Raw genomic sequence first — 24142 nt, 5'->3', positions numbered from 1 at the left:
TTATTTTGGTGCACACACTCACCCAAAGTACATGTGCAACACCCCGGCAAACAACTTTGTACAATTACAGGCTGGTTTTACCAGTGATATCCTTGTGAACTCTGTCGTTGCGTTCATGTCATGAGTGATAGTGGCCACTATGGCATGATAACAGCCTTTTACTGTATTCCCCAGAGAGTAGCAGAGAAGAGCAGCATGGGGGAATGCTGTTTCTTTAAGAGAGAGGGAGAGCGAGAGAGAGAGAGAAAGGGAGGGACCTTTTTGCCCTCCAGAAACCAGGAAGGGAATTGAGTTGATCTGCTGGTGCTTGGTTAGCGCATACAGAGCTTTAAACAGCAGAGACAGCTAAGAGAGAGAGAGCTCTACAGAGGAGGGAAGAGCTAACCCATAACAAGCACCGCCACGGCCATCGCAGGTGAGCTTGCTTCCCTCTGATTGTCCCCCGTGTCGTCTGCCCAGGGCCTATCGACCGAAGAGAGCAAGGCTGAAGAGGAAGGAATGAGGGAGGGGGACCGAGAGGAGAGAGTGTGTGTGTGGGGGGGGGTAGGAGGGGGCTCCTGTGCTAGTGAGGAATTATTTATCTCTTTTCTTTTGGTCTTCAAAATAACTGCTTTAGCACACCTTCAGTTCACTGGTGTTGAACTTTTTTTCTATTCTCACAGTTGACAACTTTTTTGTTGTTGTTGTAGAGGCAGCTCTTAAGGGGTGTGTTTGTCGGAGGTTAGACGAGTGGAGAAGGTTGTAGGAAGGAACCAAAAATAATTCCATAGGACAAGGTACAGCGTTGCGCACTAGGGTCCAATTTTTATAAAATCCATGTCGTTCATTCAGAAACAAACTGATAACGGCACACGTTTGGAATTTATCTTTCAGGCTTGAAATATGTTTGCACTGGTTATAGTTATGATAGAATATTTTAGGTTTAAAAAAAAGTCTCCATTGGGTTAAGAATGTTGAATATTCTGGATGGTGTAGTGTGACTATCAGTTTATTATGTTGAAGTTCCACCGACTTGTGTCTGGATCCCTTTGTCTTTTTTTCATCCGTACAGAGCTTGGCATTGCTTGTTGGCTGGTCTGTACTTTTAATACCTGGCATCCTGCTAGCAACACACGGTAGTGTATAATTCAGCTCTGAATGCTTACGTTGAAGCAAGCTCCGAGATGTGGGGGTGGCAAGAGCGGACTGTTTGGGACTTGTAGTTCATGCGGTGGCCTAGAAGCAGGTGAAGTCATACTTAAAAACTGCGCTTCCCAGAGTGCATTGCCCTTGGCCATACAGGAAAGGGAACAGCCAGTAGCCTATCCTAGTGGGGAGGTGTGGTGATTGAGAAGCAGGCAAGCCAATCACAGAGGGGGAAGTGAAGCTAGAGCAGTGGGCTGAAAATAGAGTGGGGGAGTTAGTAGGTGTCTGACTGTGTGGGATCAGGCAAGGGCTTGCCTGTGTAACTAGGGCCACTCGGAAGTTTCCTGTCTGCAGTTGCTCCAGAGCAGAGCCCTGCCCAGGCACAGAGGCAGGCAGGCAGGCAGAGGGAGACCGAGCTGACCCACAGGGAAACAATTCTTGCCGGCCGGTAAGAGCTCCAAATGCGCACTCACTCTCTCTGGTGTCTGAGACAGGAAAGGCAAGCTAAAAGAGAAATAATGGAATCTTAAAAGGGGAAAGAGAGGGACTTGGCTTGATTAAGTTCAGAGCGCTTGACCCACTTGCAGATGGCATAGAGATGGAAAACGGAAGCCTGCTGTGTTAAGGTACGACTTGGTAAGCTTCTGTGCAGCGAGATTCACTTTCCAAGTACTTTCTTAACTTAACTCTTTGTTTTGATTCTTATATTTTAATCCGATCTGACTGTTACAAATTGTAATTTAATAAAAAAAAGAAAAAATATGTTCTAGCTAATTCAAATTGGTTTCAGTTTTGGTCACACAAATAATTGACGACTGCGGGTTTGACACTTTGGCATCTTTGGTGGATTGTGAAATTATTTTAAATCAACTTAAATTCACATCAAAGACATACTGCTCACTGAGATCTCTAAGAACCTTGGAAAGTTTTTCCTCTTCTCTTGGCAGATCCATTGTAGGCTTCTCTGCCCCCTCATTCTTTTTATAGCTTTGCCATAATGCACATCAACATCATCTCCCTTGGTGTAAGGGTCTTTAGCAGGGTCTCGTGACTTGTCTATTCAGTAGACTGTATGTTTGTCCTGGACTCAAAGGCGTTGTAGGAAGCTGCAGTCTCTTTCGCTCTCTCTCTTTTTTTATTCAAAGATGTATGCAGATCATTTCCATCCCATACTTGCTCAACTCGTTTTCACTAGTGCGGGTACAGGGAGGACGCAAGGGGTATTTTTATTCACAGATGACGCCCATTGCCTGAATAATGCACAGACAAGGCTTCTTGTCTCACTGGGGTGAGGCCGTTCTTTATTGTCTTTTTGCTTGTTTAAGTGGCAAACAGATTCTTACCCACCATAAACCAGTTAGCACTGCATATAGTTAAATTACCTGACAGGGTCGTTTCAGGTCAGCATTTATGACGGGTAAGGCATGTGTGAACTTCATGCCCATACACCTCAAGCAGTATTTTTTGTTGTAGTTTTGTTTAGCTTGATATCTTGCTGTGTTTGTTTCTGTGTTCTTGCTGAGTATGTATTTTAATATATATATGTGGACATGAAACTGACTAAATATTAGTTTTGTTTGCTTTTGTGTACATTTTTTAATTGCTAGATTCTTATCCAAAATGAATTAGTAAGTTTTATTTTGCACTTGCGTGTATGAGCTAGCTTATGAAATAGAAATATTATTTGAACTTACACAATCTTCTAGAAAAGTTAAGTAAAATCGTGGTCTGTTGTGAAGACATCAAGCATGTTTTTGTGTCCTTGAGCAGTGCAGGACTGAGGGCAGAAAGACAGTAGAAGATACCAGCAACTACTGTTTGACCTAAAAGTATAGTTCATAGTTCATGCCAAAGTAATACTTGAGCTTTTTGAAGAGACTTTGAATTAGATTTCTGGATAAGGTTTAGTTTTATTACGTTTGGGGGACAGTGTACATTTGTAAAGCATTTTTGAAGTGATCAAATTAAAGACTGATGCTGGGAGATGGGCTGATGCAAGCTAGCATCACTATCGGTAATCAGAGAGCTCATCTCATTATTCTCTCATTGCGCTCTTTAAAGGGCCTTCTTCCACTTGTCCTTATCTGCTAAAAGTCTGTCGACACAATGAGTGAGGCCTTCTTCTTGGTTTCCTTGACAGTAATGTGGAATCCAATTGCTGTAAGTTTATGCTCTCGCCCCCATTCTCTATTGTGGATCCGACCTCCAGTAGATGGAGGAGTCCTTGACATACTTACCTTAGTGTTATTGTTCAGAAATATGCTGTTGAGGTAGAGCAGAAAAGGAAATTCTGGGTGGGTTGTCATGTCTTTTTGCCTTCTCAGCAGAGGCAGAAGAGGGAAGTGGAAGCTGTGGTAGACTGGTGGTGGAGTGTGCAGTGCAGTGTCTGGGAGAGCTGGTCATCTGATAACAGAGCGGGTTCTGTTACACCATCACCAGAGTCACGCAGGAAGTCGTCTTCCGCCCAACCGGCTGGGCTGCCACTGCAGCTGAAAGCTTGAGACACGGGCTATGGTCTCAGTGCAAGGGCACTGACAAATGGCGGTGACACTGACACTACTCCAGCCCTTCCAATTTTGTTTCTGTTTCACGTGTTGGTTTGTATGCTCTTTCCTTGTTTCCTGGCCCAGCCACAGATTGTCCAAAAGACTCAGAAGTTGTGGGCAGCTCAAAAACACATGCATGGAGTTTGGGCTGGAAAATTTTGGTCAAACTATGAGGGGGCGTCGTGGCATTTTCACACGTGGGCTTCATCTTCTAACAAAGCTGCTGTTGGTCTAGAAAGATTGTAGGCATGTTGTTGCATTCAAAGTTGGGTCTTTTGCTATATCTGGTCTACCTTTTGCTCTCTTCTCTGATTCTAGTTTCCAGCAAATAAAGAAAAGTAAAATCGAGAGTTGCGCTAGGTCAAACGTTTGTGTGCTCGTGCTTCAAGCAGTCTCGCACAATACCTTTCGGGGGGGCATTGTGCATACAAGTTTGGATTTTTGGCAGCCTGCTGACATATCTTAGGTGAAACGACCCAGTACTACAACTCCAGTTTTATCAGTTGTTCGCCCACTTCCTCCTTGCTCCTTTTTCGCGACCAATCATGCTTCCCTAACCAACGCTGGCAGGAATGACTCATTTGCTGGGCCTTGCTCAAAATCCTGTTCTTCTTGGAACAAGTCAACCCCTCTCCATACTGTTTACGATTATCCGGTAATATCCTCTCTGCCTTGACCTTGAACCCTGTCAACCTAGTCTAGTGACTCCCCTCCCTCATGAGGCAGGAGGAGCTAATCTCACACACACTCTAGCTTCCAAATACATACTCAGTATACATTTATGTTGCAGGGATGCCCTGTGTACATAACTTGCATGTTTGTCATTAAACCTCTTAACAGATTCTTTCAGGATTATTAAGCTCTCGTAAAATACACATTGAAAGGTGTGAGGCTGCATTGACGAAGAAAGAAAGTTCATAGAAAGACAAGTGTTTTGTGAAACCCTACTGCTTGTTTTGGTTTATGTCATAAGTCAATGTGTTTTCCTGGAATGCATGGCATGAGCTTGCCTAAGATGTTTCATTCTGAGGTGTCAGTTTTCGGTTCATGTGAAGAACAAGTAGATTTGCCATTTGTTGTCCTTCACTGGATAAGCTTTGTTTTAGAGTTAGTTAAGGAGAGCAGCAGCTGCATTCTAAGAACTTAATCACCAAACATTAAATAACCACAAAGACACAATTTGATTGACTGTAGTTACCTTATGATTCTTGTAAAAAGATTTTACTGTGTTGGTGGTGTTATTTCCAACTGGTTACGTAATTCTGAACTTTTTCTGCTCAACAGTTATATTGGAGTATGATGCAAAAAGTGCAACTATGATGTACTTTTTATGCCTATCTAAAGGTAACTAAGAATTTTTAAACTGGTTTTGTTTACACTTCCCCAGTATAAAAATGATGCATATACTCGTTAAGACAGTTTGACAGTATCTGAAAGCTATTTTCGAAAGCTGCTCTTCACGTTGGCTGGGAGGGGCTGTTAGGGGAGGGTGGGGGCTGAGGTGGGATGAGTATTCGCAGTAACTTGTGGTTTGACTTGCAAAGTAGTTGAGGCCTGTGCGTGCGGCCAGCAAAAGAGGTCTGGAAATGAGACGTTGGGGCCGTTGCATGGCCCCTGTCACCCATATCCATGAATAAGTGATGAAGAATGTTGGGAGCCCTGAGAAGGTGTCAGGATCAGGTTTGTTTGCACTGTTTCCTCTTTCTTTCAGCTTTGCCCAGGGTTTATTCAGGGACAGGGATGCTGCTTAACTAGTTTCTTGTATCATCCATAAGCTAAAGTACAGAGAGATGAATTTTGGTTTTGAGTGTCCCTTCTAAGAACTTCCTTATGTCAACAAAACAGCTCTTGCTCTATTTCTCTGAAATTCATTGTTTGTTTTTTTCTGATTTGGAAGGTTTTTACAGGTATGGAACAGGTTCATCGTGAATTGAGTTTAATTGTTCAATTTGGAATTGTTTATTTTAGGGTTTGAGATCAAAATTGAAACATCCTGTCATTGACAAAATTGTTCTAAACCTGTAGGATTTTCTTCTGAGAGACACAATGCCATAAAACGAAACTTTTTTTCTTCTTACAGTTAAGCATCAATGGGATCCAAAACGACTTCACACCCTATTGACATTCTTGGTGTGGGCAAAAACAGTTTAACAACTCTTTGGAAGTTTAACAAAATTGAAAGTTGAAACATAGTTTGGAACAATATGAGGTGTGATATGGTAAATAAATGGTAATGATATGATAAATTATAGAATAACTATAAATTTAAAATGAGCACTTATTTCAGAAAACTTACCTTATAAATACATGAAGAACCTGTGCCTTACTTGGAAACACTTGTCTTACCCACCCTCCAGCCTGTCCTCTATCTTGATGTATTCAAATTCTCTGCAATAAAACAATGAGATAGAATGTACCTGTAAGTCAAGTGGGAGGTATGGGTTGTATCAAAGCTTTCTCTACAGATGCACATAATTTTTCTAAAAAGTAAATGAAGAGACAAAGAGGAAAGGACTTAGCCCATTGGCGTATGGGCATTACCATCTAACTTTAACAAGTCAAGACATGGTCCAGTGGGGGACTATTATTGGAATGGCTTCACTGAAGTGTGCTATATAGAAACATGTAGTGCATATGTGCCCTAGATTATGCCATTTTCATCATATTCGGATACTGAACTTCTTTACTGTATGCTAAAGTCAGATGGCATGTAAAAACGGTGCACATAAGGTGAGTCTGAATGTTACCCACAGTAATAACGCAAGCGAGACCGGTAGTGCGGGTTGGATTTGCAGTTGAGTTTTACTTTCTAACTACCTCTCAACTACCTCACTATTGCTACACCAATAGTGACCTGACTTGGTGCCAGATCTCTAGGTGTGGAGGAAGGCAGGTTTTGTGAGCGTGAGAGCAAGCAAGCAGCCAGGTTGAGCAGGTCTTGCAAACATACCAAGGGGCTTGATCTGAAGGAATGTCATTTGAATGCATTGCTCTTATTGAGTATAATCCCCCATGGCCTCACCCCCTGCTGGGTCACTTTGGCAGATGGAGGGGCGGGGGGTAGTTAGGCTGTTTGGCTTTCACGTGTGAGCGTGTGTTTTCCAATGGACAAATCAAGGAAGGTTGCCTTTCAGAGCCCCCCTTCCTCTACCCTCGCCTGTACTGCGGTCGATCATTTTAATCTCCCCCCACACGTGATCAAGGGGACAGGCCTTTCCTGAAACTTGGCACACAGTGCAGGGTGGGGTAACCGGCTCAGACCGGATTGACAACCTCCCTATTTAATACTGTTCCCTTACAGCCCTGCGTGTGTCCTCCTACTCTTCCTCCACCTCTAGTGAGTTTTTTTCCACTCAGGCCTTTAGCCGGCAAACCCCTGCCCCCACCCCTTCCCCAGAAGCCAACTGACACGCAATTCAGTGCACATGGTGCCCATGCCTATACTATGTGCCATGCACTCTCCCACCCCAGCAAAGCAGCACGGTACAGATTCTCCTTTCCCAGTGCCATCATGACAGCAGGCTTACCACCCTCTGACATGCTGCTACATTTAAATTCAGTTAACACCCTGAACTGATTGATGTAAACTAGAAGGCTCTTTGGAATGCATTTCAAGATTGCTGACTACTACAAGACTCAACTACCACAAGTTAAAGTCAAACAGCAGCTTTTGACTGCATCACAAGAGATGTTGGACATAACCGGTAGATTTTTTTATGTTTGATGCTTATAAAGACCACTTTATAAGCAGCATTTTTGCACCATGATTACACACAACATATAAGTTTAGTCAAACATTTTTAATAGTGAAAAAAACAGTTTTCTATATAAAAATATTCATCATATACAAAAAGTTCATGTTGAACTTGTCTTTCAACAGGCACATTGTGTTTTCACAGTCACGGTTTGTTGTCAGAATATCCTTTTATGTCTTAAGTGTGTTTGTGTATATATATATATGTGTGTGTGTGTGTATATATTATATATATATATATATATATATATATATATATATATATATATATATATATATATATATATATATATATATATATGTATAGTAGCAACCATTTGGCCACTATCTATTAGCCTCTCGTCTTCGTTTGCATGCAGGGCTTGGAAATCCTACCCTGGATGGTAATAGAGCGCACAAAGAAGGGACAGCATAAATATGGTCCAAAACACTGTTAGCGTCCTGAGCTGCAGCATGAGTTGTTCAGCTTAATTCTAAAACCATTTTGTTTTCTGTTATCTCTTCATGTCATGGCGAAGAGTGTTTGAAAATACTTGTAGTTTTATGTAAACTACTTTGCCTTGATTTAGACATCATCATAATTTTTTTAATATCTGCCAGCCACTTTGTCACCTAATGGTTAAATACTCTTATTGTTCCTCAAAATTCTCAGACAGGCAGACGGACAGACGGCAGGACGGACGGACGGGTGGCGGCTGCGATTGGCGGCTCGGCGGCAGGCTGGTGGAAAATGTCGTCGGGAGCAGGTGGGCGGGGAAGACGTGAGGGGAGGGCCTGTGGGGGTGCAGGCGAGGTAGAGGAAGGACCAGTGGGCATCCCCTTCCCCGAACACAGTGCTGACCTGCTGGGCAGTCTCAACCGGCAACGGCTAAGTGGGCTGCTGTGTGATGTACTGCTAGTTGCCCAAGAGAGAGAATTCCCTGCCCACCGCTCCGTGTTGGCTTCCTGCAGCACTTACTTCCACAAGCTTTTCACCTCGGGCCTGGCTGCCGACCGGCAGAAAGTCTATGCGCTGGACTTTGTGCGGCCTGAGGCGCTGGCCGCCCTCTTGGACTTTGCTTATACAGCCACACTCACAGTCAGCCGCAACAGTGTGGTTGACATCCTAAGCGCTGCCCGTGTGCTTGAGATCTCACCCGTCCAAGATGTCTGCACACACCTGCTGGACACCAAAGTGCTCTCCCCGCCGGTGGGTGACGTGTTTTTTTTTTTACAACTTGACTGATAAATGTTTTGTAGCAGTATGATGTAGTAGTTCCATTTCTTTTTGCAGGCGGGCAGTGAGCAAGATGAAGACGAGGAAGAAGAGGAGCGAGGAAAGAATGGAAAAGAACAGGGCATCCGGCTGCGTGCCCGCGAGTACTTAGAGTTCTTCCAGAGGGGGGCGCATTGGGGTAGCAGCTGCAGCACGCCAGAGCTCAGGGACCTTCCCGCACACCTGCACTTTAGCCAACGCAACGGCGCTGACAGCAATGGCACACCCATCAGCCTTGCTGACTACTACTCCCCCCTGGCCCAGGCCCTAACGCAGCCACCTCGTGACCCCGAAGATGAGAATGTGGATGAGGAGTGTCATGATGGAGCTTCAAATCTAGTTCGAGGGAAAGGTGCAGAGGCTCTGATACCTTTTTATGCTCCCACTCAGAATGGACATTACTACCTCCATCAGGCAGAGCTTAAATCAGAAAGAGAGGTGGAGGTGGCGGGTGAGCGTGAACAAGGCCCTGCCAGTGCTTTGCTACAACAGATGATGGACTCCTTGGAACAGAAAAGGGAACAGGCCACGACAGGTGGTGGGGGTGAGGAGGATGGGCCAGAGGGCGAAGAGCAAGATGTGGAATTTTACTTGAAGTACTTTAATAGTGCACCGCACGAGGAGGCCACCACTCCCTCCATGTCTCCAAGTCTTCTACCACTGTGGTCAGTGAGGGGCAACGGAGGTGGAAACCAAGCGACTGGAGGGGGTAACAGCGGTGAGAGGAAGATGCGCTCTAAGGCCTTCCAGAAGTGCCCCATCTGTTCCAAGGTCATCCAAGGTGCAGGCAAGCTTCCGCGCCACATCCGTACACACACAGGAGAAAAGCCCTATGAATGCGCCATCTGCAAAGTGCGATTTACCAGGTAAGCTATTTTTGTCAGTTCTTTTTTTATCTCATGGAAATTTGAGTTTAGTATTTGCTCCCTTTAGCATATTGTGTGCTTTCAAATTTGAATAGTCAGGTATTCAGTACACTAACACAGTTGAACCATAAAGTTGTTTTATGTTGACAGAAAGGTTGCATGACAAAGTCCTGGAATTTTAACAAGGGGGTCCAATAAAAGTGGGTTGTGGTAGCGCAACGTGGTCTACTGTTATCAGGGATGAGGCCGTAATAAAACTCTGCCGATATTGAAAGGGATTACAGCACGGTGGCCTATCTACAACAGTGAGTCAGCTGAACTTGTGACCCTGGGTGTTAAGTTGATTATTGCCCCTAGCATATACAGCCCCTCTTTTAGACAAATGGCTGATGAAAAATACTGTGTGCCACAAGACTGAATCTTGCTTAGCAAGCTGCTAGCATGGCTTACCCTGCACTTAAGGGCATCACCTCTTCCATGAAACCATCACCTTAATGAATTAATCAGGAGACACGCATTGGAAATAGACACTGCACCAAAAATATCCAGTACCCTATTTGCGTAGGGATGGATCTAAGTTTGCCACCTAAATACTCCACCTATTGGGAAGGGGTACTGTAATCTTAATCCTGTTTTATCAGGGTTAAGAGTGTGCTTCACTCACACGGCAATAAATCAATCCTATCTTCTAAATAATTCATCTGTCTATGCCCCACTGTTACATTGTGTGTATGTGTGTGGACACACGATTCCTCTCAACTTGTGTGTGTATATTATCCATATTTTGGTGACAGTGGAGGAAAGGTGAGAAATTATGAGTGAGAGAATCTCCAGATGCATTCAAACATGTTTAAATACACAAGTAGGCATCAATGTGTGCACGTGTCTGTGTTTACATATTTGGGTGTGTGTCTGTCCATGGAAGCGCGTGAGCACGTTTGTGTGTTCGGTAAGCCGCCAATGTTCTGGACGGGTCAACCACCCTAGTTTGTTTAGCTGTTCTCTGCCCTGGTCACAAGCCTAGGGGAAGGGACATGGGGTAAGCTGAGAGCAGAGTCTTCCAACAGAAGGCTTTTGCATTTGACACCACACCATTGCTTCCTTATTAGTGCAAAACAATACAATTTGACAATGCATTCTCTTGTTAAAAAAAGGCAACTTTTTTAGCCATTTGGACCAGTTTGCCTCAGGTGGTGTCAAAAGTCAGAAATGTTTAAGAGATGTCCAACATGAAAAATTAGTTTTGCTTGGATTAATGTTTAAAAAATATAAAAATATCCAACATAATGTTGTATTTTATATAGTTTTATGGTGCTTTAAAATGGGAATGACAAATGAGGAAAGACATTAAAGGTAAAACCACATTCTTTTAAACCTGTTCCTCAACCCAGCACACCTTTTCGATCATACGTTGTTGTTTTTTTTCCCATTAACTAAAAGCTCTCCTCAGTTAACCTCAGCTTCCTTTGAAGATTTCAGATTTAGCTTGTAAAACAAGCAATTGTGCTCTTATAACATTCACTTTTTTTGAAATGGCTCTTTTGGGAAACTCTGGGCCCACTATGACTGAACTGAACATTGAGCCCTTCAGTGCCTCATTGGCCTAAAAAGAAATTATGGCGATAAAGCAGTGAGCTTTATGGCTCTTTTCCTCATATGACCTTGGTTGCCTTCAGCACAAAAGAATGATAAATAAACTTGACTTTACTCTTGAAAGTGAAGATAAGGAGGCCAGACTCCTTTTGAAGGATATACGTTGTCTTTGATGTGAACCTCCTTAGATGTTTGTTTATATGTAGTTTGTAATATACAGCATTTGTGCCTGTTTGCCTTTTCCAATGATCTGTGAGGCTAACCTTAACGGTGTGTCTTGCAACATCGGGTTGTATTTAGTGACTCACCTCACTATGGAACATCAAGTAATGTGGGAGTGGGCATTTTAAGGAATTAAAAGTGCATTAAGTTATCATGTATTCTATATCATGGTATTGTTTTGTTAATTCCCTAACCTTAAATTGCTGTTGAGTCTGCTTATTTACTTAATTCACACAAACCCATGGGTAGTGGCTCATTTTAAGTTCTTGTATGGTCTTTTCCAGGCAGGACAAGCTAAAGGTTCACATGCGTAAGCATACGGGAGAGAAGCCTTACCTGTGTACTCAGTGTGGCGCCGCCTTTGCCCACAACTACGACCTGAAGAATCACATGCGTGTGCATACAGGCTTGCGCCCCTACCAGTGCTCCAGCTGTTTTAAAACCTTTGTGCGCTCAGACCACCTCCACCGTCATCTCAAGAAGGATGGCTGCAACGGCATCCCTTCCCGACGAGGCCGCAAGCCACGCATACGAGATTCTGAGCTCCTGGAAGGTCCTTTGGAACTTCACGGCCCAGAAGCAGACATGGAGAGAGGTCGACGGCATCCGGACAGGGGCACAGGAACATCAGTCATGGAGGAAAATCACGGTAGTCACACGCATAGCCCGGTTGCCGATGGAGAAGGTAGTGAAGATTTGACCTCGGGACAAAGGGACTCTGCGACTACATGAGTCAGACTTTGTCAGAGAGGGCTTTACTCAAAAATGAGAGGAAGAATGAAACGAAAAAATACGAAACTTTAAACTACATGGTCCTCTTTATAAAAAAAAACAAATCAGGGTGTCACGCAAATCTAATCTTCTGGTTTCTTTTTTCCTCCTTTTTTAGCTTCCGCATTCCGCATAGAGACTTAACCACCAAGTTACTGGTCTGTTGGAAGAGCGAAGAGCACTTCAAATCACTCACCCGTGCTGTCACCATCTTTCTGGGTCTTTTTGTTGGTGTTTTTGTAACATAATGGCATAGCCACGTGCGTACGAGAAAAAGATACTATGCAGTTTAAACCAGTTCCTCATCTCTGGGTTGCATCTACAGGGCCTTGTCTTAAAAAGTAAGGTGTCAAACACCGGGCTGACTGCTGCTTCAACAGGTTAGCTATGAATGCTCTAAGATGTGATCAAGGCAACCAATAGATCTCTTTTTCTAATGCAATGAGCAACATGTACATACACTATAAAAAATGATATTGTCTCAGATTGCAATATATGCAATATTCTGATGCAGCACCTTTTTTCTAAATGTTCCAGAAAGAATCGGACAGGGGTTTGATTTAAAGTGTTACTTTCTCTATAAAAGATGTTTTTTGATAGTTTATCTTTTCATGGTTTAACAGGTTACCGTTTTGAGTCGAATACACATAGGGAGATCTCGTTAATTTGTTTCTGGCAGGGAGAGAGGGTAAGACAAGGGATGAGGTCCTGTGTTTCTAAAGCACTACCTTCATCTGATCGCCACTGGGCACAATCATGTTAAATCTTACCTCTCACAGGCCTGCTTTTCCTTATTGGCAGTCTTACTTGCATTATATTCTTTCTTATTTTTGGGATTGTCTTAATATTTTGTCATTTGGATTTTTCTTTTTGACCTTTGAGTTGACTATTTTGGGTACTTGACACTTTACATTTGTATACGTGTGTATATATTAGGTTGTAATCTTATGAGACCCTTTACAAGAGATATATTGCAGATAGATAGGGTTACATCTTAAGCTTCACTCCAGGTTTCCCACTGCGTTGAGTTTGCAGGGGGAATATGCTGTTCGATGTTGTAGAGCGTTATAATTGAGAAACCCATTTTTTTCCTAAGCTGCACTTAATGGAACCCAGAAGTTTCCGCCCAAAGTATGATTTGTGATAAATGTGCTTCATTGAGTCTTTCTGCAGGAGAGTGAAACTGTACGCAACCGATGAGTGAGGGCACCACTGTTATGCAAATGGATAGTGGACAACTTAAGCAGGGAATCTTTTATTTGTTTGTTTGTTTCAGCGACAGAAGGAGTGTCGAGCACCTTTTTTTATGCATTTGCACAGCTTTACTAAAGATATCCAACAGAGATACAGAAATATCTATTTAAGGAGGCAGTTTGGGTTAGGGAGATACAAAGTGCTTATTCAATTTCTTTGCCCAAGGGACCACAGAAAAGAAAATGAAAAAAAAACGAGCGATAAGGTGAGCAATAAATTAATGTCCAAGTCCAAATAAGCACACAGCTGTAGCCGATTACGAGAGAGGGTCCAGTTTTTATGAATTAATGCAATGTATGTAGTTAAAAAGTGATGATTAATTAAGCCTTTTTCATAGTGCAAATGATTGGCCGAAGTTTGGAAAGAAAGCGTCCTAAAACTGAGACCTTTGTTTTAAAGTAATATGTGCTTGCTTGCATTGGTGAGGGCGGGTGCAGCACCGTCCTATGGCCACATCAGAGCAGGATGACTCATTGAGAGGGGCCTGAAGCGACAGCAGGCACTTTGTGGGCACGTCGAGACGGGCTCCCCCCCAAATCCAGCAGAGTGGGTGCTTTGGTTGAGTTAGGCCTCTTGTTTAAGCAAGGCATGTATGAGGGAAAGACTTGCCTTTTATAGCTGATGAAGTGGCAGATTTGAAAGAAACTTTCCAGGCACATGCATCCTAAGCACAGTTTGTGATCCTTTCTAAACCTTTCAAGTGGATCTCATTGTATACAATGGCTGTGGTTACAGCCATGGATGCATTTTGTTCTGGTGTGAATTAGAGGATATAATTGTGTGGCGTCATTCCTTCTGTAGTGCTGTACCCTGTTTATCGGCCTTTTGCACCTTAATAAGAAAAGCAAGATTTGAATGCACTTTGTTACTGAGAAGGGCACTTTTTAGTCAAAAGAAACGGGTACTTTCAAATAAAAGAGCTAATGTGCTAAAAGTAAAAAGGCCCATCTAATTGGGGATACTTGGCTTTTTTTTATTACAGTAGTAATTATTATTATTTTGGCTTGTACGTATGTGTTCCTTTTTGTTTAGGTCTTGACACCAAGCTGCCAAAAAAGCGCACAGTCACTCGAGAGAAAGGACAGGCTGATTTTGTTATTGATATGATGTTAACAGAAAATAACTGTAATCGTATAATATATAATATATATATGATTAATTGCACTTGAAGTTAATTGAAAAGTTCTCTATTTTGTCTTAATACAGAGGAGCGTAAAGACATGGCAGCATCTGCAGGGATTTATGACAACTACATACTCCATTTAAACATTTAAACCGTCTAGTTTCTGTCAATGCATTGCAATGCTGAATTACGCTGGTCAAGTGTCGAGTTCACTATAAATTTGTTGAAGGCCACACCCTAAGCATCACACTACTGTAAGTTTTTGTGTGACTGGACGCTACGGCAGAATTAATCCTCCTGGAAATTCCAGTGTGTGAGCTTGTTTTCACACCCCAAAACACTCAGTTAATAATACATCACATGCCTGTAAGGGTTTGTGTGGTAACACAATGACCTAGACCATCTCTTATCAACTGTTTCACTCATTGCTTGTGATCATCCATATGAAGTTCACAGTAGCTTTTAGGTTTGTTTTCGGGAATTTTTTTGTACCTATGCACCACCCAAATTGATCCTCCCTTGTTGCAGAAGTTGGAGTAGAATTGTTGTGGGAAAAGCCTACTTGAGTTCCCTTTCTGTCTGTTTTTCTGTGATTATTGAGTGTGAGAGAATTTAAAACTTTTTTTTTTTTTTTGTAAAATGTGTTGCGGCTTGTTTGTATTTCTAGCGAAGATAATGTTAGCTGTGTTTGTGGGGTTTATGGTTAGGTGGGTGGGAGGGGAAGGGAGGTACAAAGCCTGATAGCACTGGAAATGGTGCTTTAGCTGAGAAAGAGAGTTTTTGCACTAAAAGTCACTCATGTCCTTGTCCTTGGAGGAGGGGGACTGGGGAACCGGCAAAAGGCAAGGCCTTTGAGTTTCTGTGAACACCAGAGTCTGTTTAATCTCCACTTCCCAATGTTTGCAATTAAATCTTTGAAAACCAAAGTAGGGGAAGACTAGGATGACAATTCTTAAGACTATTCTTGACCATTATAAGAGGTAAATCTTACATAAACATGCGTAAACAAAACTATTTCCTAGACGACTGTAGGTCAAGAGTCCAAAGGAACTCCAAGAGAAATAAGCAGCTTGAGACACAGTATTCATGGAATGGCTTATTTCCAATGGTTAACAGGATCAAACCCTAAGCATCTGTGTCTACGTAGCAGTTTGGTGGAGTTATTAAAGGTCTTTGTGAGTTCACACAGACTCATTGGCTTGATCTGGAGGAGGGGGCGTGAGCCTTGTTCAGGGGGTCCAAAAGGAGTCGGGGGCAGAGTCTTGAAGCTTGACAAGTGGAGAAGGATTGCGGAAAGAATGTGCCTTAACTTAAAAGAATATTAGGAGGATTCTTCAAAAGATGGCTTCCATTCTAGCTTCCTAAACGATTCTTGAATACTTGTCGGTTGACAATGTTTTTCTGCGGACATTTCTAAGAACCAAAAGGTTGTTTGTTCAGAGATTGTCTAATACACCTCAACTTGTAAATATAACTAGTTCAAATTATTGTCTTCTGGGGAAAAGTTGATTGCAGTGAGGAGATTCTGTCATCTTTACTTCCATTTAGCGCTGTTTATTGCTTCTGCCCCAATTGTGACTCCACTGACAGACACTACAGCGAGAAAGTGTCTCAAAAACCAACAACAACAAAAAAACATTTCCATGACTTCAGAAGCACCATGTATGTAATATCCAAATCTTTATCTATTTTGTGTCTTTATCGGTTTAATTTATTGGACAGGATGTCAGAAAAGCATTAAAGATTACAATGACAGTGATAACCGTAATAATCATGGAGGATAATCTTATTATAATTTTAGATGTTCTGGCTGGGTCAAAGCACAACTAGCTGAGGATGACACAAATTATGGCTAGATTTGTACAGTTGTTCTCACCTGATCCACTGCTGTTTGATGCCCAGAGGGCGTGTTGCACAAGGAGCGGCTCATGGGCGGTGGGGTACTAGTTTGCACAGATTGGGTAGGGTGGGTAGCATTTTTGTGCAGGTCGGGCAGGGTAACTGTGTCTTATAAGGGGGCTTTGGAGAGTCTTGTCAGGTATTGCTGTGCCATTCTGTGTACCTAAGGAATTTATAGCCATCTACGTCTTTGACTGCCTCAGCTGGTTATGTTTCACTGATCAAGGAGATGTTCTGGAGAGCAGATGTCAGAGGTTGTGGTGGGAGGCGGGGGGATTTTGGGATTATGGGCCATTGTCTTTGCTTCTCAGGTTAAATAAATACAGCAGTCCATGTCCATTTTTGTTCTTTGGTTTAAGCTCAAATTTTGCCTTCTGTGTAATCAAAGCTTTATTGTACTGAGAGTACACTGACCGAATATATATTATGAGTTTTGAAGATTATATTGAAAAGCCAACTACCCATGTGACCACAACACCCTCATTCGTGTTTTGCCTAACAACTACGTTCTTTTCTAGTGTAGAAAAACAAAGGCAAAAAAGATTTTTTGAACACTCTAGAATGGTGTATTGTCTCAGAATCAGGCTTAAGACAGTGACGAATTATGGGATGGAGACATCAAATCTGAGGTCTTCAAGTCAAGGATGCATTCCATAACTCTCTTAATAGTTGTTAGAACGAACAGATGTAGGTAGATGGAAAAGAGGTGGTTTCTTAAGTCTTAAAAGTTTCTTTCTCTGTTCCTCTACCCAGAATGTGCAGGGAAAAGAGTGTGTTGGGCTTCACAAAGCCATCAAGCTGATAGCAGTTCTGTGATTGTAACAAAAAAGCACTTTGCGAAAGGCCATCCAGAATATTGTGTGCTGTCTCCTTTGATTATTACTGTTGTTGTTATTGTTGTTTTTTCCATCTTATTGATGCATTTTTTTTTTTATCTCATTGTGGATGTAATGATTTATTTAATGCAAAAACTACATGAAAAGAAAAGAAACTTGAACATGCGATATATTTGGGTTGAAGTCCATTTGAACTGCCGCCCCGTACCACACACACATCTCTGGAGATACACAAAGAATGGCATATGTTCAAGTTGTTGTACATGTTTTCTTTCTAACAGTTTTGCACCTATAAACTCTCATCACAAAGGATTTACATTTTGCTTAAAGGACATTTCTTCCTGGGTTTCCATTGTTCTGCTAGATGCTTCATAGAGAAATACAGAATTTATAAGATAATAGATGTAGATTATAGGTATTGTTGGGGCGTAACTATCCCTGACAATGTCCACTAAAAGGCTGCAAATACTCAACTTGCAATCCATCCTGTCCAAGGCAGTCAGGTTTGGACCATTATACTTATACATTATACATAAACTTTCCTGCATATGGACAACATGTGATATTTCTAATTGCATTCCTTCTATGTTGTTAGATGGTAAAATATATTTTCCAGAATGTTTTTGCATAAAGTTTAAGAGTTTACAAGGGACTTGTATACTATATTCCAAGCTAACATCTCTTGTACGTTTCACATTTCTCGTATCAAATTCATCATGTGGGTAAGCTGAACAGACGCAAGCTCTGCACAGACAACAATAATTCATTTTCATGCTTTGGGGGCACTTTTTAACACTTATGTTGATTTTGGGGCGGCAGAAAATTCCCAGTGTCTCAGGCTTGGACAGCAGAAACCCTTTTTTTTATTTTTTTTTTTATTATTATTATAATTAATTCAAGTCCTGTTCCTTTCCATTGTCTGTCAGTGTGTGTGTGTGTGTTGAAGCTATTGAGATGTACAGGAGAATTTTGGGAGAATTTGCACTTTTGGCGATGAAAAGAATTTGTATTGTATATGAGACCACTAAATCTACATCGTCTAAATCAAACAATTCCATGTTGTTTTCCTTTTTCCTTTTATTCCATTTTTTTCTTTTTTTTTTCTTTTTACAAAATATATCCAAAAATGTCTGACGTTTAAGAAATGAGACATTTCTATTAAAAACAGAATGTTTACGATCTCCCTGTCTTTGTATGCTATGATTTCAAAAATTACAAGTGTGTAATAAGGCATGTCTGTATATTAATATCTATATGAATGAAATGAAAAGCTTTTTAAATCCCGCTGTGGGAGAAATGTATTAACCTGCTGGTTTAAGATAGTCTCCCAACCTGGCCAAGCTGAAAAGTGCAGAAAACCTCTTTATAAAACCAACAGACCAGGGTTAAGATGGGTTATTTTTCCTTTCAAGGAATGTAAGGTTGATTGCACTTTCAGAGTAAACATTTTAAAACAAATTTATCTTTTTTACTTTATTTTTTAATTGTACTTATCTTTTTCCTTTTATGTAGAATATGTTTACAGATGCAAAGGTGCTCTTGATCTCAATACTGACACCTATCAGCGTGGAGGCAGCATTACACAACTAAAGTTTTCCTTTTATGCAGGGTAAATCGTTTTTCTCACAAGAGCCTCATCATTTAAAACTATTTTCCAGACATATTTTTTTCACACAGAAAGTAAATGGGTAAATTGTTAATAGAACTCTTGTACAAAATAAATTACCTATATCAAAATTGCAAACATGCTCGTATTATTATAAAGTGTGGCTACTGCCAAATCATAGCCATGTAAGCTGCTAGCTGATTTAAAGTTGGCATTATCTGGTAGACCATCTTGGTCCTGCAACGTATGAGCAAATCCAACTAGCTTTAAATGTAGCTTTAAAATGAAAATGACCCTATGATGTACTCACCCTACTAGGTGTATGTGACTTTCTTTCTGATGAACACAAATGGCAGTGAACTGGGCCCTTGAGTTTGAAGTTTTGCTCAAAAAAGTACATCTATAGGCCTACCTCATAAACATACTCCTCACGGTTGGGGTTACCGCATCAGTGACGCTTTGTAAGTTGAATGCATAACGCGGTCTTTGTGGAAGCTAGATATTTTACTTTATAACGTTTTAAATATGAATGTTTTTCTTAAACAAATGCATCGCTTCACTTCAGAAGGCCTTTATTAACCACCGGAGCAGTGTAGAGTATGTTTATGAGGGGCTGGTGCACTTTTTTTGAGTGTCAAACCTGAGCCTCGTTTACTACCATTAAAAAACGTGGAAGCCTCGGGAATGGATATTTATTCATATTACTCTGATTGCTTTTATCAGAAAGAAGAAAGTCATATACACCTAGGATGGCTTGAGGGTGAGTAAATCAGGTGAACTAATCATTTCAGATGCCAGGATAGTTTTAGAAGATCTAAACCAGCTAAGTTAATAACTACTTTATTAGCTCAGACCATCTAGCTACTATCGCTTTTGTCTCCAACATGATTTGCGTAATGGCTGTTAATTTTAGTCAGTTGACTGAAAATGTACAGGGGAAAAAAACAAATTTGCGAACATGCCACTGTAGGCTAACGGTCAGATCCCACCAATTATGAAAATAGACAAGAGGACAACATAAATTCGTGAAAATAATGATAATTTGGTGCTGAGACTTTTAGATTATCAGTACTAGTAATGTGGGATTTCATTTTAAAATAAGCACTTACATGTGACGTCAAGAAGCTATATCCAACAAGACACATAGCATTTAATAGTTTGTGTTCCGGCCTACCTTCCTTCAGGTCAATGGGTCGCGCACACAGAGAAGGCGGTTAAAAAAAAAGTAAAAAAAATAAGCACTTTGGTGTAGTTCATTAAATCACCACAAGATGTCGCTATACCGCAACTGTTCTACTGCTACAAACTCTTCAACATATCACGTGATGGGTTTATATAGCCATAGCCAAATGATCTGCATTGTTCTTTGTGTACATTGAGTGTCATTTACAATTCGGTTGTCTTATATAAAATGCATTTTAATCTATAGTTATTTATTAATTATAATTAATTACCTATAAATTAATCTAATTAGGCTATGAACTGTGGCTTTTCTTACAGGCTAAGTGATTCATGTTAAACAGCATTTCCATGTCCCACCATATTTTGGATAAATAATATATTACAATTCTTAAACATGAAATCATTCATTTTATTTTATGACAATATCCCCAATTTAAAAATTGTTACATTTTTAGTCATTTCACAATTTAGGCTATTAATAAATATTTTAGATGTTTCGCAAATAATTGTTTTCTTTTGCCTACCTGAAATGAAACATTGTTTTCTTTGTATTGGGCTTTTAAATTGGTAATCAATGTGTATGCTTTTCTTTGTTACTTAACATTTCAGATTTTGTCCTTTTGTAATACCCTGTTTAAAAAAGCCAGTTCCATAAAGACTTCATCTACAACAAAGACTGGAAAAGTGAATTTGTGTCAAGAAAACCATCAGTAAGTATTAGCAGTGATTTGTGATGGGTTTTTTTTTGTATTACATGGCACTTTCAAATATCATGTGATAAAACGAGAGAAATCCAAGTGATAATTTTTTTTTCAAAATATGCTTAAAAATCACATTTATAAAAATGAACTTCAGCATGTACAATATGACTAATACCAGTATTGGGGGAATGATTAGGGCTTTTGTATGTAAAATATGTGAATAAATGTTCGCCCTCTTAGTAAAGCGCTTATTTTAGGCTGTGGGTAGTGTCCTCCTCCTCCAAATGTCCCAGACACAACAGAAACAGGATGAAAACAGAGAATTGAGGGGTGATTAATAATTAAGCAGAACAGAGCAGGCGAAGGGGTTACATTGTTTTTCTCACTCAGGGGTGTTTTTTCTGTCCGAACAGATTGAGTTGGAAACAGGGTCAAAGGGATCAAAGAAAACCCTGAAGCAGCCCGTCAAGTTTTTTTTTTTGGGATATCTGCAGGCTTACTCTCTGTAGTCTCTCTTTTTTTCTTGCAGTGTGTGTGCGAGTCAGTGAGAGAGAGATTTCACGCTATGACAGGACTAGATAAAACCCCTGCAGATTTCCCAACAATGAACTCCAGGAGGTACATTTCAAAGAGAAAAATATGTCTTAATCGGCCTCATTGACAGCCTATTATTACTGAGAGTTAAATGACATTAAAATCACACTTAGATTGGTTCAAATCGATGGTCAGGTACATTAAAATAACCCCTCCACACTGCTTATTTAAGTGATGAAAAAGGTAATTCTATCATACTAGTTTATTTTTTTACAAGTATGGATTTGTTGGTAACTATTCCATATGTCAATAATTTGGTGCCACTCAACACAACCCCGCCCTTTCATATGTTAATTAGGGACCTTGACCTTTAACCCCTGAACCTCACATCCCCGTATCGCCAGTGCCCCCCAACCCCGTTCCACGCACGAAATGCTTTCAGTGGCGCACCGCCGCCCCAAAGCCTCGCCTCTGGACATCTCTCGGTCCCTAGAGACTGAGAAGCGAGGTACCTTTAAACCACTGCGGCAAAAATCCCCACCAAAACTCTGCAGTCATTAATATGCAAAAATGCAAATGAGTGGGTAATTAAGAGCTGGAGCTCTCTGGAGGCTCTTTGATTGCTAATGAATTCTAATCTGCAAAAAAGGGGGGGAGGGGAACGAGGAGAAAGGGATGAAAGAATCAGACAAAAAGAGGAAAATATTAAAAAGTCGCTGCTATATGTAATCATATAATCCTTCATGGAAGCTACAAAGATCTCGTTTACTATCTTACGTGTACGGGTCGCCCGATGACCAGGGACAAACATTTGCTAGAAATGCTAACAATTGGCCCTGGGTGAAATGATACGAGCGTATCCAACACCCTGGCATTCCAAAGGCCCTTGGAAAGACTTTCCAAACAATAAACAGGAAACTGCGAAGCTGTGCTGTACGTCCCCGTAACATATATTGTTTTACGGTATATTGTGGTGAAGGTGAGTTCCTGAGAAAGACAGTGACGGAGAGAATGTCGGCGAGGTCAGGTAGCATGACTGTCTGCATGGCAGCACCAGCTGTGTTGTAGAGAGGAGATGTTATTTCATCACTTTTGCAAGCGAAAACACCCCCCACTCACACTCCCTCGCTCTCTCTCTCTCTCTCTCACACACACACAGGCACACACAAACATGCTGTTATTGTTACTGAAGTAGTCCCACGATACCCACAATCTCTCACTTCACCCCTCCACCCTCCTCATCCGTCTCTCCTTCTTTCTTTCGCTCTTCACATTCTGCACCTCCTTGTTAGTTAACTTAATTTAAAAAGTGATATTTTTTTGTTTAAAGGAATAATGAATATTGTCTTATTATTTACTTACCTTCATGTCGTTCCAAATCCGTGCGACGTGGAACAAAGGATTGCGACTTAGAATTTTAAAGAAGTTTAAGTCGGCTCTTTTCAGTGAATTTAAAATGATTCAGTTCACAAAACCTCATCCATGAATCATACTGATTCAGATCTGATTTCCTCACTTATTTAAAGGGATAGTTCACCCAAAATGTTTAATTACCCCATGATTTACTCACCCTCAAATATCCTAGGTGTAGCCTATATGACTTTCTTCTTTCAGACGAATACTATTGGAGTTATATTAAAAATATATCCTGGCTCTTCGAAGCTTTATAATGGCAGTGAATGGAGGTTGAGATTTCGAAGCCCAGAAAAGTGTATCCATCCATCATAAAAGTAATCCATACGACTCCAGGGGGTTAATAAAGGCCCTCTAAAGGGAAGTGATACATTTTGTGTAACCTGTACGCATCAATTTACAGTGAAAAAGTGACCCCTGACCTGATGTATTGATGAACCGGAAGGCACAGAGGATAGAGCGAAACAAAACACCATTCACGAAGTCTAAAGTTATATTTTTTAAAGAGAAACGTCAGCGGATTTTGATATAAGGGAAGAGGAGCATGAGTTTGTTGTACAGCCCCATTTGTTTGAACCGCGAAAGGTGTCAAAGCTTACGCTATTCTACATCTTACTTGTCAGGGGTTACTCTTTTGGTGTAAGTAGACTTGGATAGGCTGTCTGCCAGAAGCTTTATATATATATATATATATATATATATATATATATATATATATATATATATATATATATATATAATTTTTAGTTATGTATATATATATTTGTCTAACAAAAAACAATTTCTTCGCTTTTGAAGGCCTCTATTAACCCCCCGGAGTTGTATGGAGTACTTTTGTGATGGATGGATGCCCTTTTTTGGGCTTCAAAATCTCAACCTCCATTCATTGCCATTATAATGCTTGTATTAGCCAGGACATTATATATATATATATATATATATATATATATAAAATACTCTGATTGTATTCATCTGAAAGAAGAAAGTCATATACATATAGGATTATATAGGATTTTTTGTAATTTTCATTTTTGGTTGAACTATCCCTTTAATCGAGGGATGGCGTCACAACCAGGAAGACTAATTCTCCGCTGGTTTCCTCAGGATTTTTCTATGGGGTTTTAAAATAAGGGTTTTCAATTAATGATAATAATAAGGTCTGTGGTAAACATAATTTGATAATTGATGATAATTGGATGTTTTGTTCTACAATGCACATCCCAAACGTTCTTATAACTTAAACATACATTTATTAAAAATAAATAGCTTCAAAATTCGGTGTGTGTAATGTGTAGAGCAAAACATCCAAGTATCATGAATAGGAGGTTTACCACAGACCAATTTTACTCATAAATTTAAAACCTACACAACTCTATGGTTGCATCTAAAAATCGCATACTTCCCTACTATATAGTAGATGAAAAGAGGGACAAAAGAGGTATGTTCGAATTCACAGTACTCA

The 24142-nt window shown here is 40.7% G+C and overlaps 1 protein-coding gene across 5 annotated transcripts; it reads left to right on the top strand.

The window, feature by feature from the left end:
* The first annotated feature begins 275 nt into the window (after positions 1–275).
* On the top strand, positions 276–17949 carry zbtb7a (zinc finger and BTB domain containing 7a). 5 transcript variants are annotated; one of them, XM_067415953.1, is made up of 4 exons: positions 276–415; positions 8078–8614; positions 8699–9546; positions 11646–17949. In XM_067415953.1, exons 2-4 carry the CDS (start codon positions 8156–8158, stop codon positions 12091–12093), a joined length of 1755 nt encoding a protein of 584 aa, XP_067272054.1. In that variant the 5' UTR covers positions 276–415; positions 8078–8155; the 3' UTR covers positions 12094–17949. The 5 variants fall into 5 exon arrangements, with proteins under 5 accessions (XP_067272054.1, XP_067272057.1, XP_067272055.1 ...); XM_067415956.1 differs by lacking the exon at positions 276–415 and adding an exon at positions 837–1573; XM_067415954.1 differs by lacking the exon at positions 276–415 and adding an exon at positions 837–1751.
* Positions 17950–24142: the final 6193 nt, after the last annotated feature.

Source organism: Pseudorasbora parva, chromosome 14, assembly GCF_024679245.1.
Source record: "Pseudorasbora parva isolate DD20220531a chromosome 14, ASM2467924v1, whole genome shotgun sequence".
NCBI classification, from domain to species: domain Eukaryota; kingdom Metazoa; phylum Chordata; class Actinopteri; order Cypriniformes; family Gobionidae; genus Pseudorasbora; species Pseudorasbora parva.
This window is presented reverse-complemented; position numbering and strand designations above follow the sequence as displayed.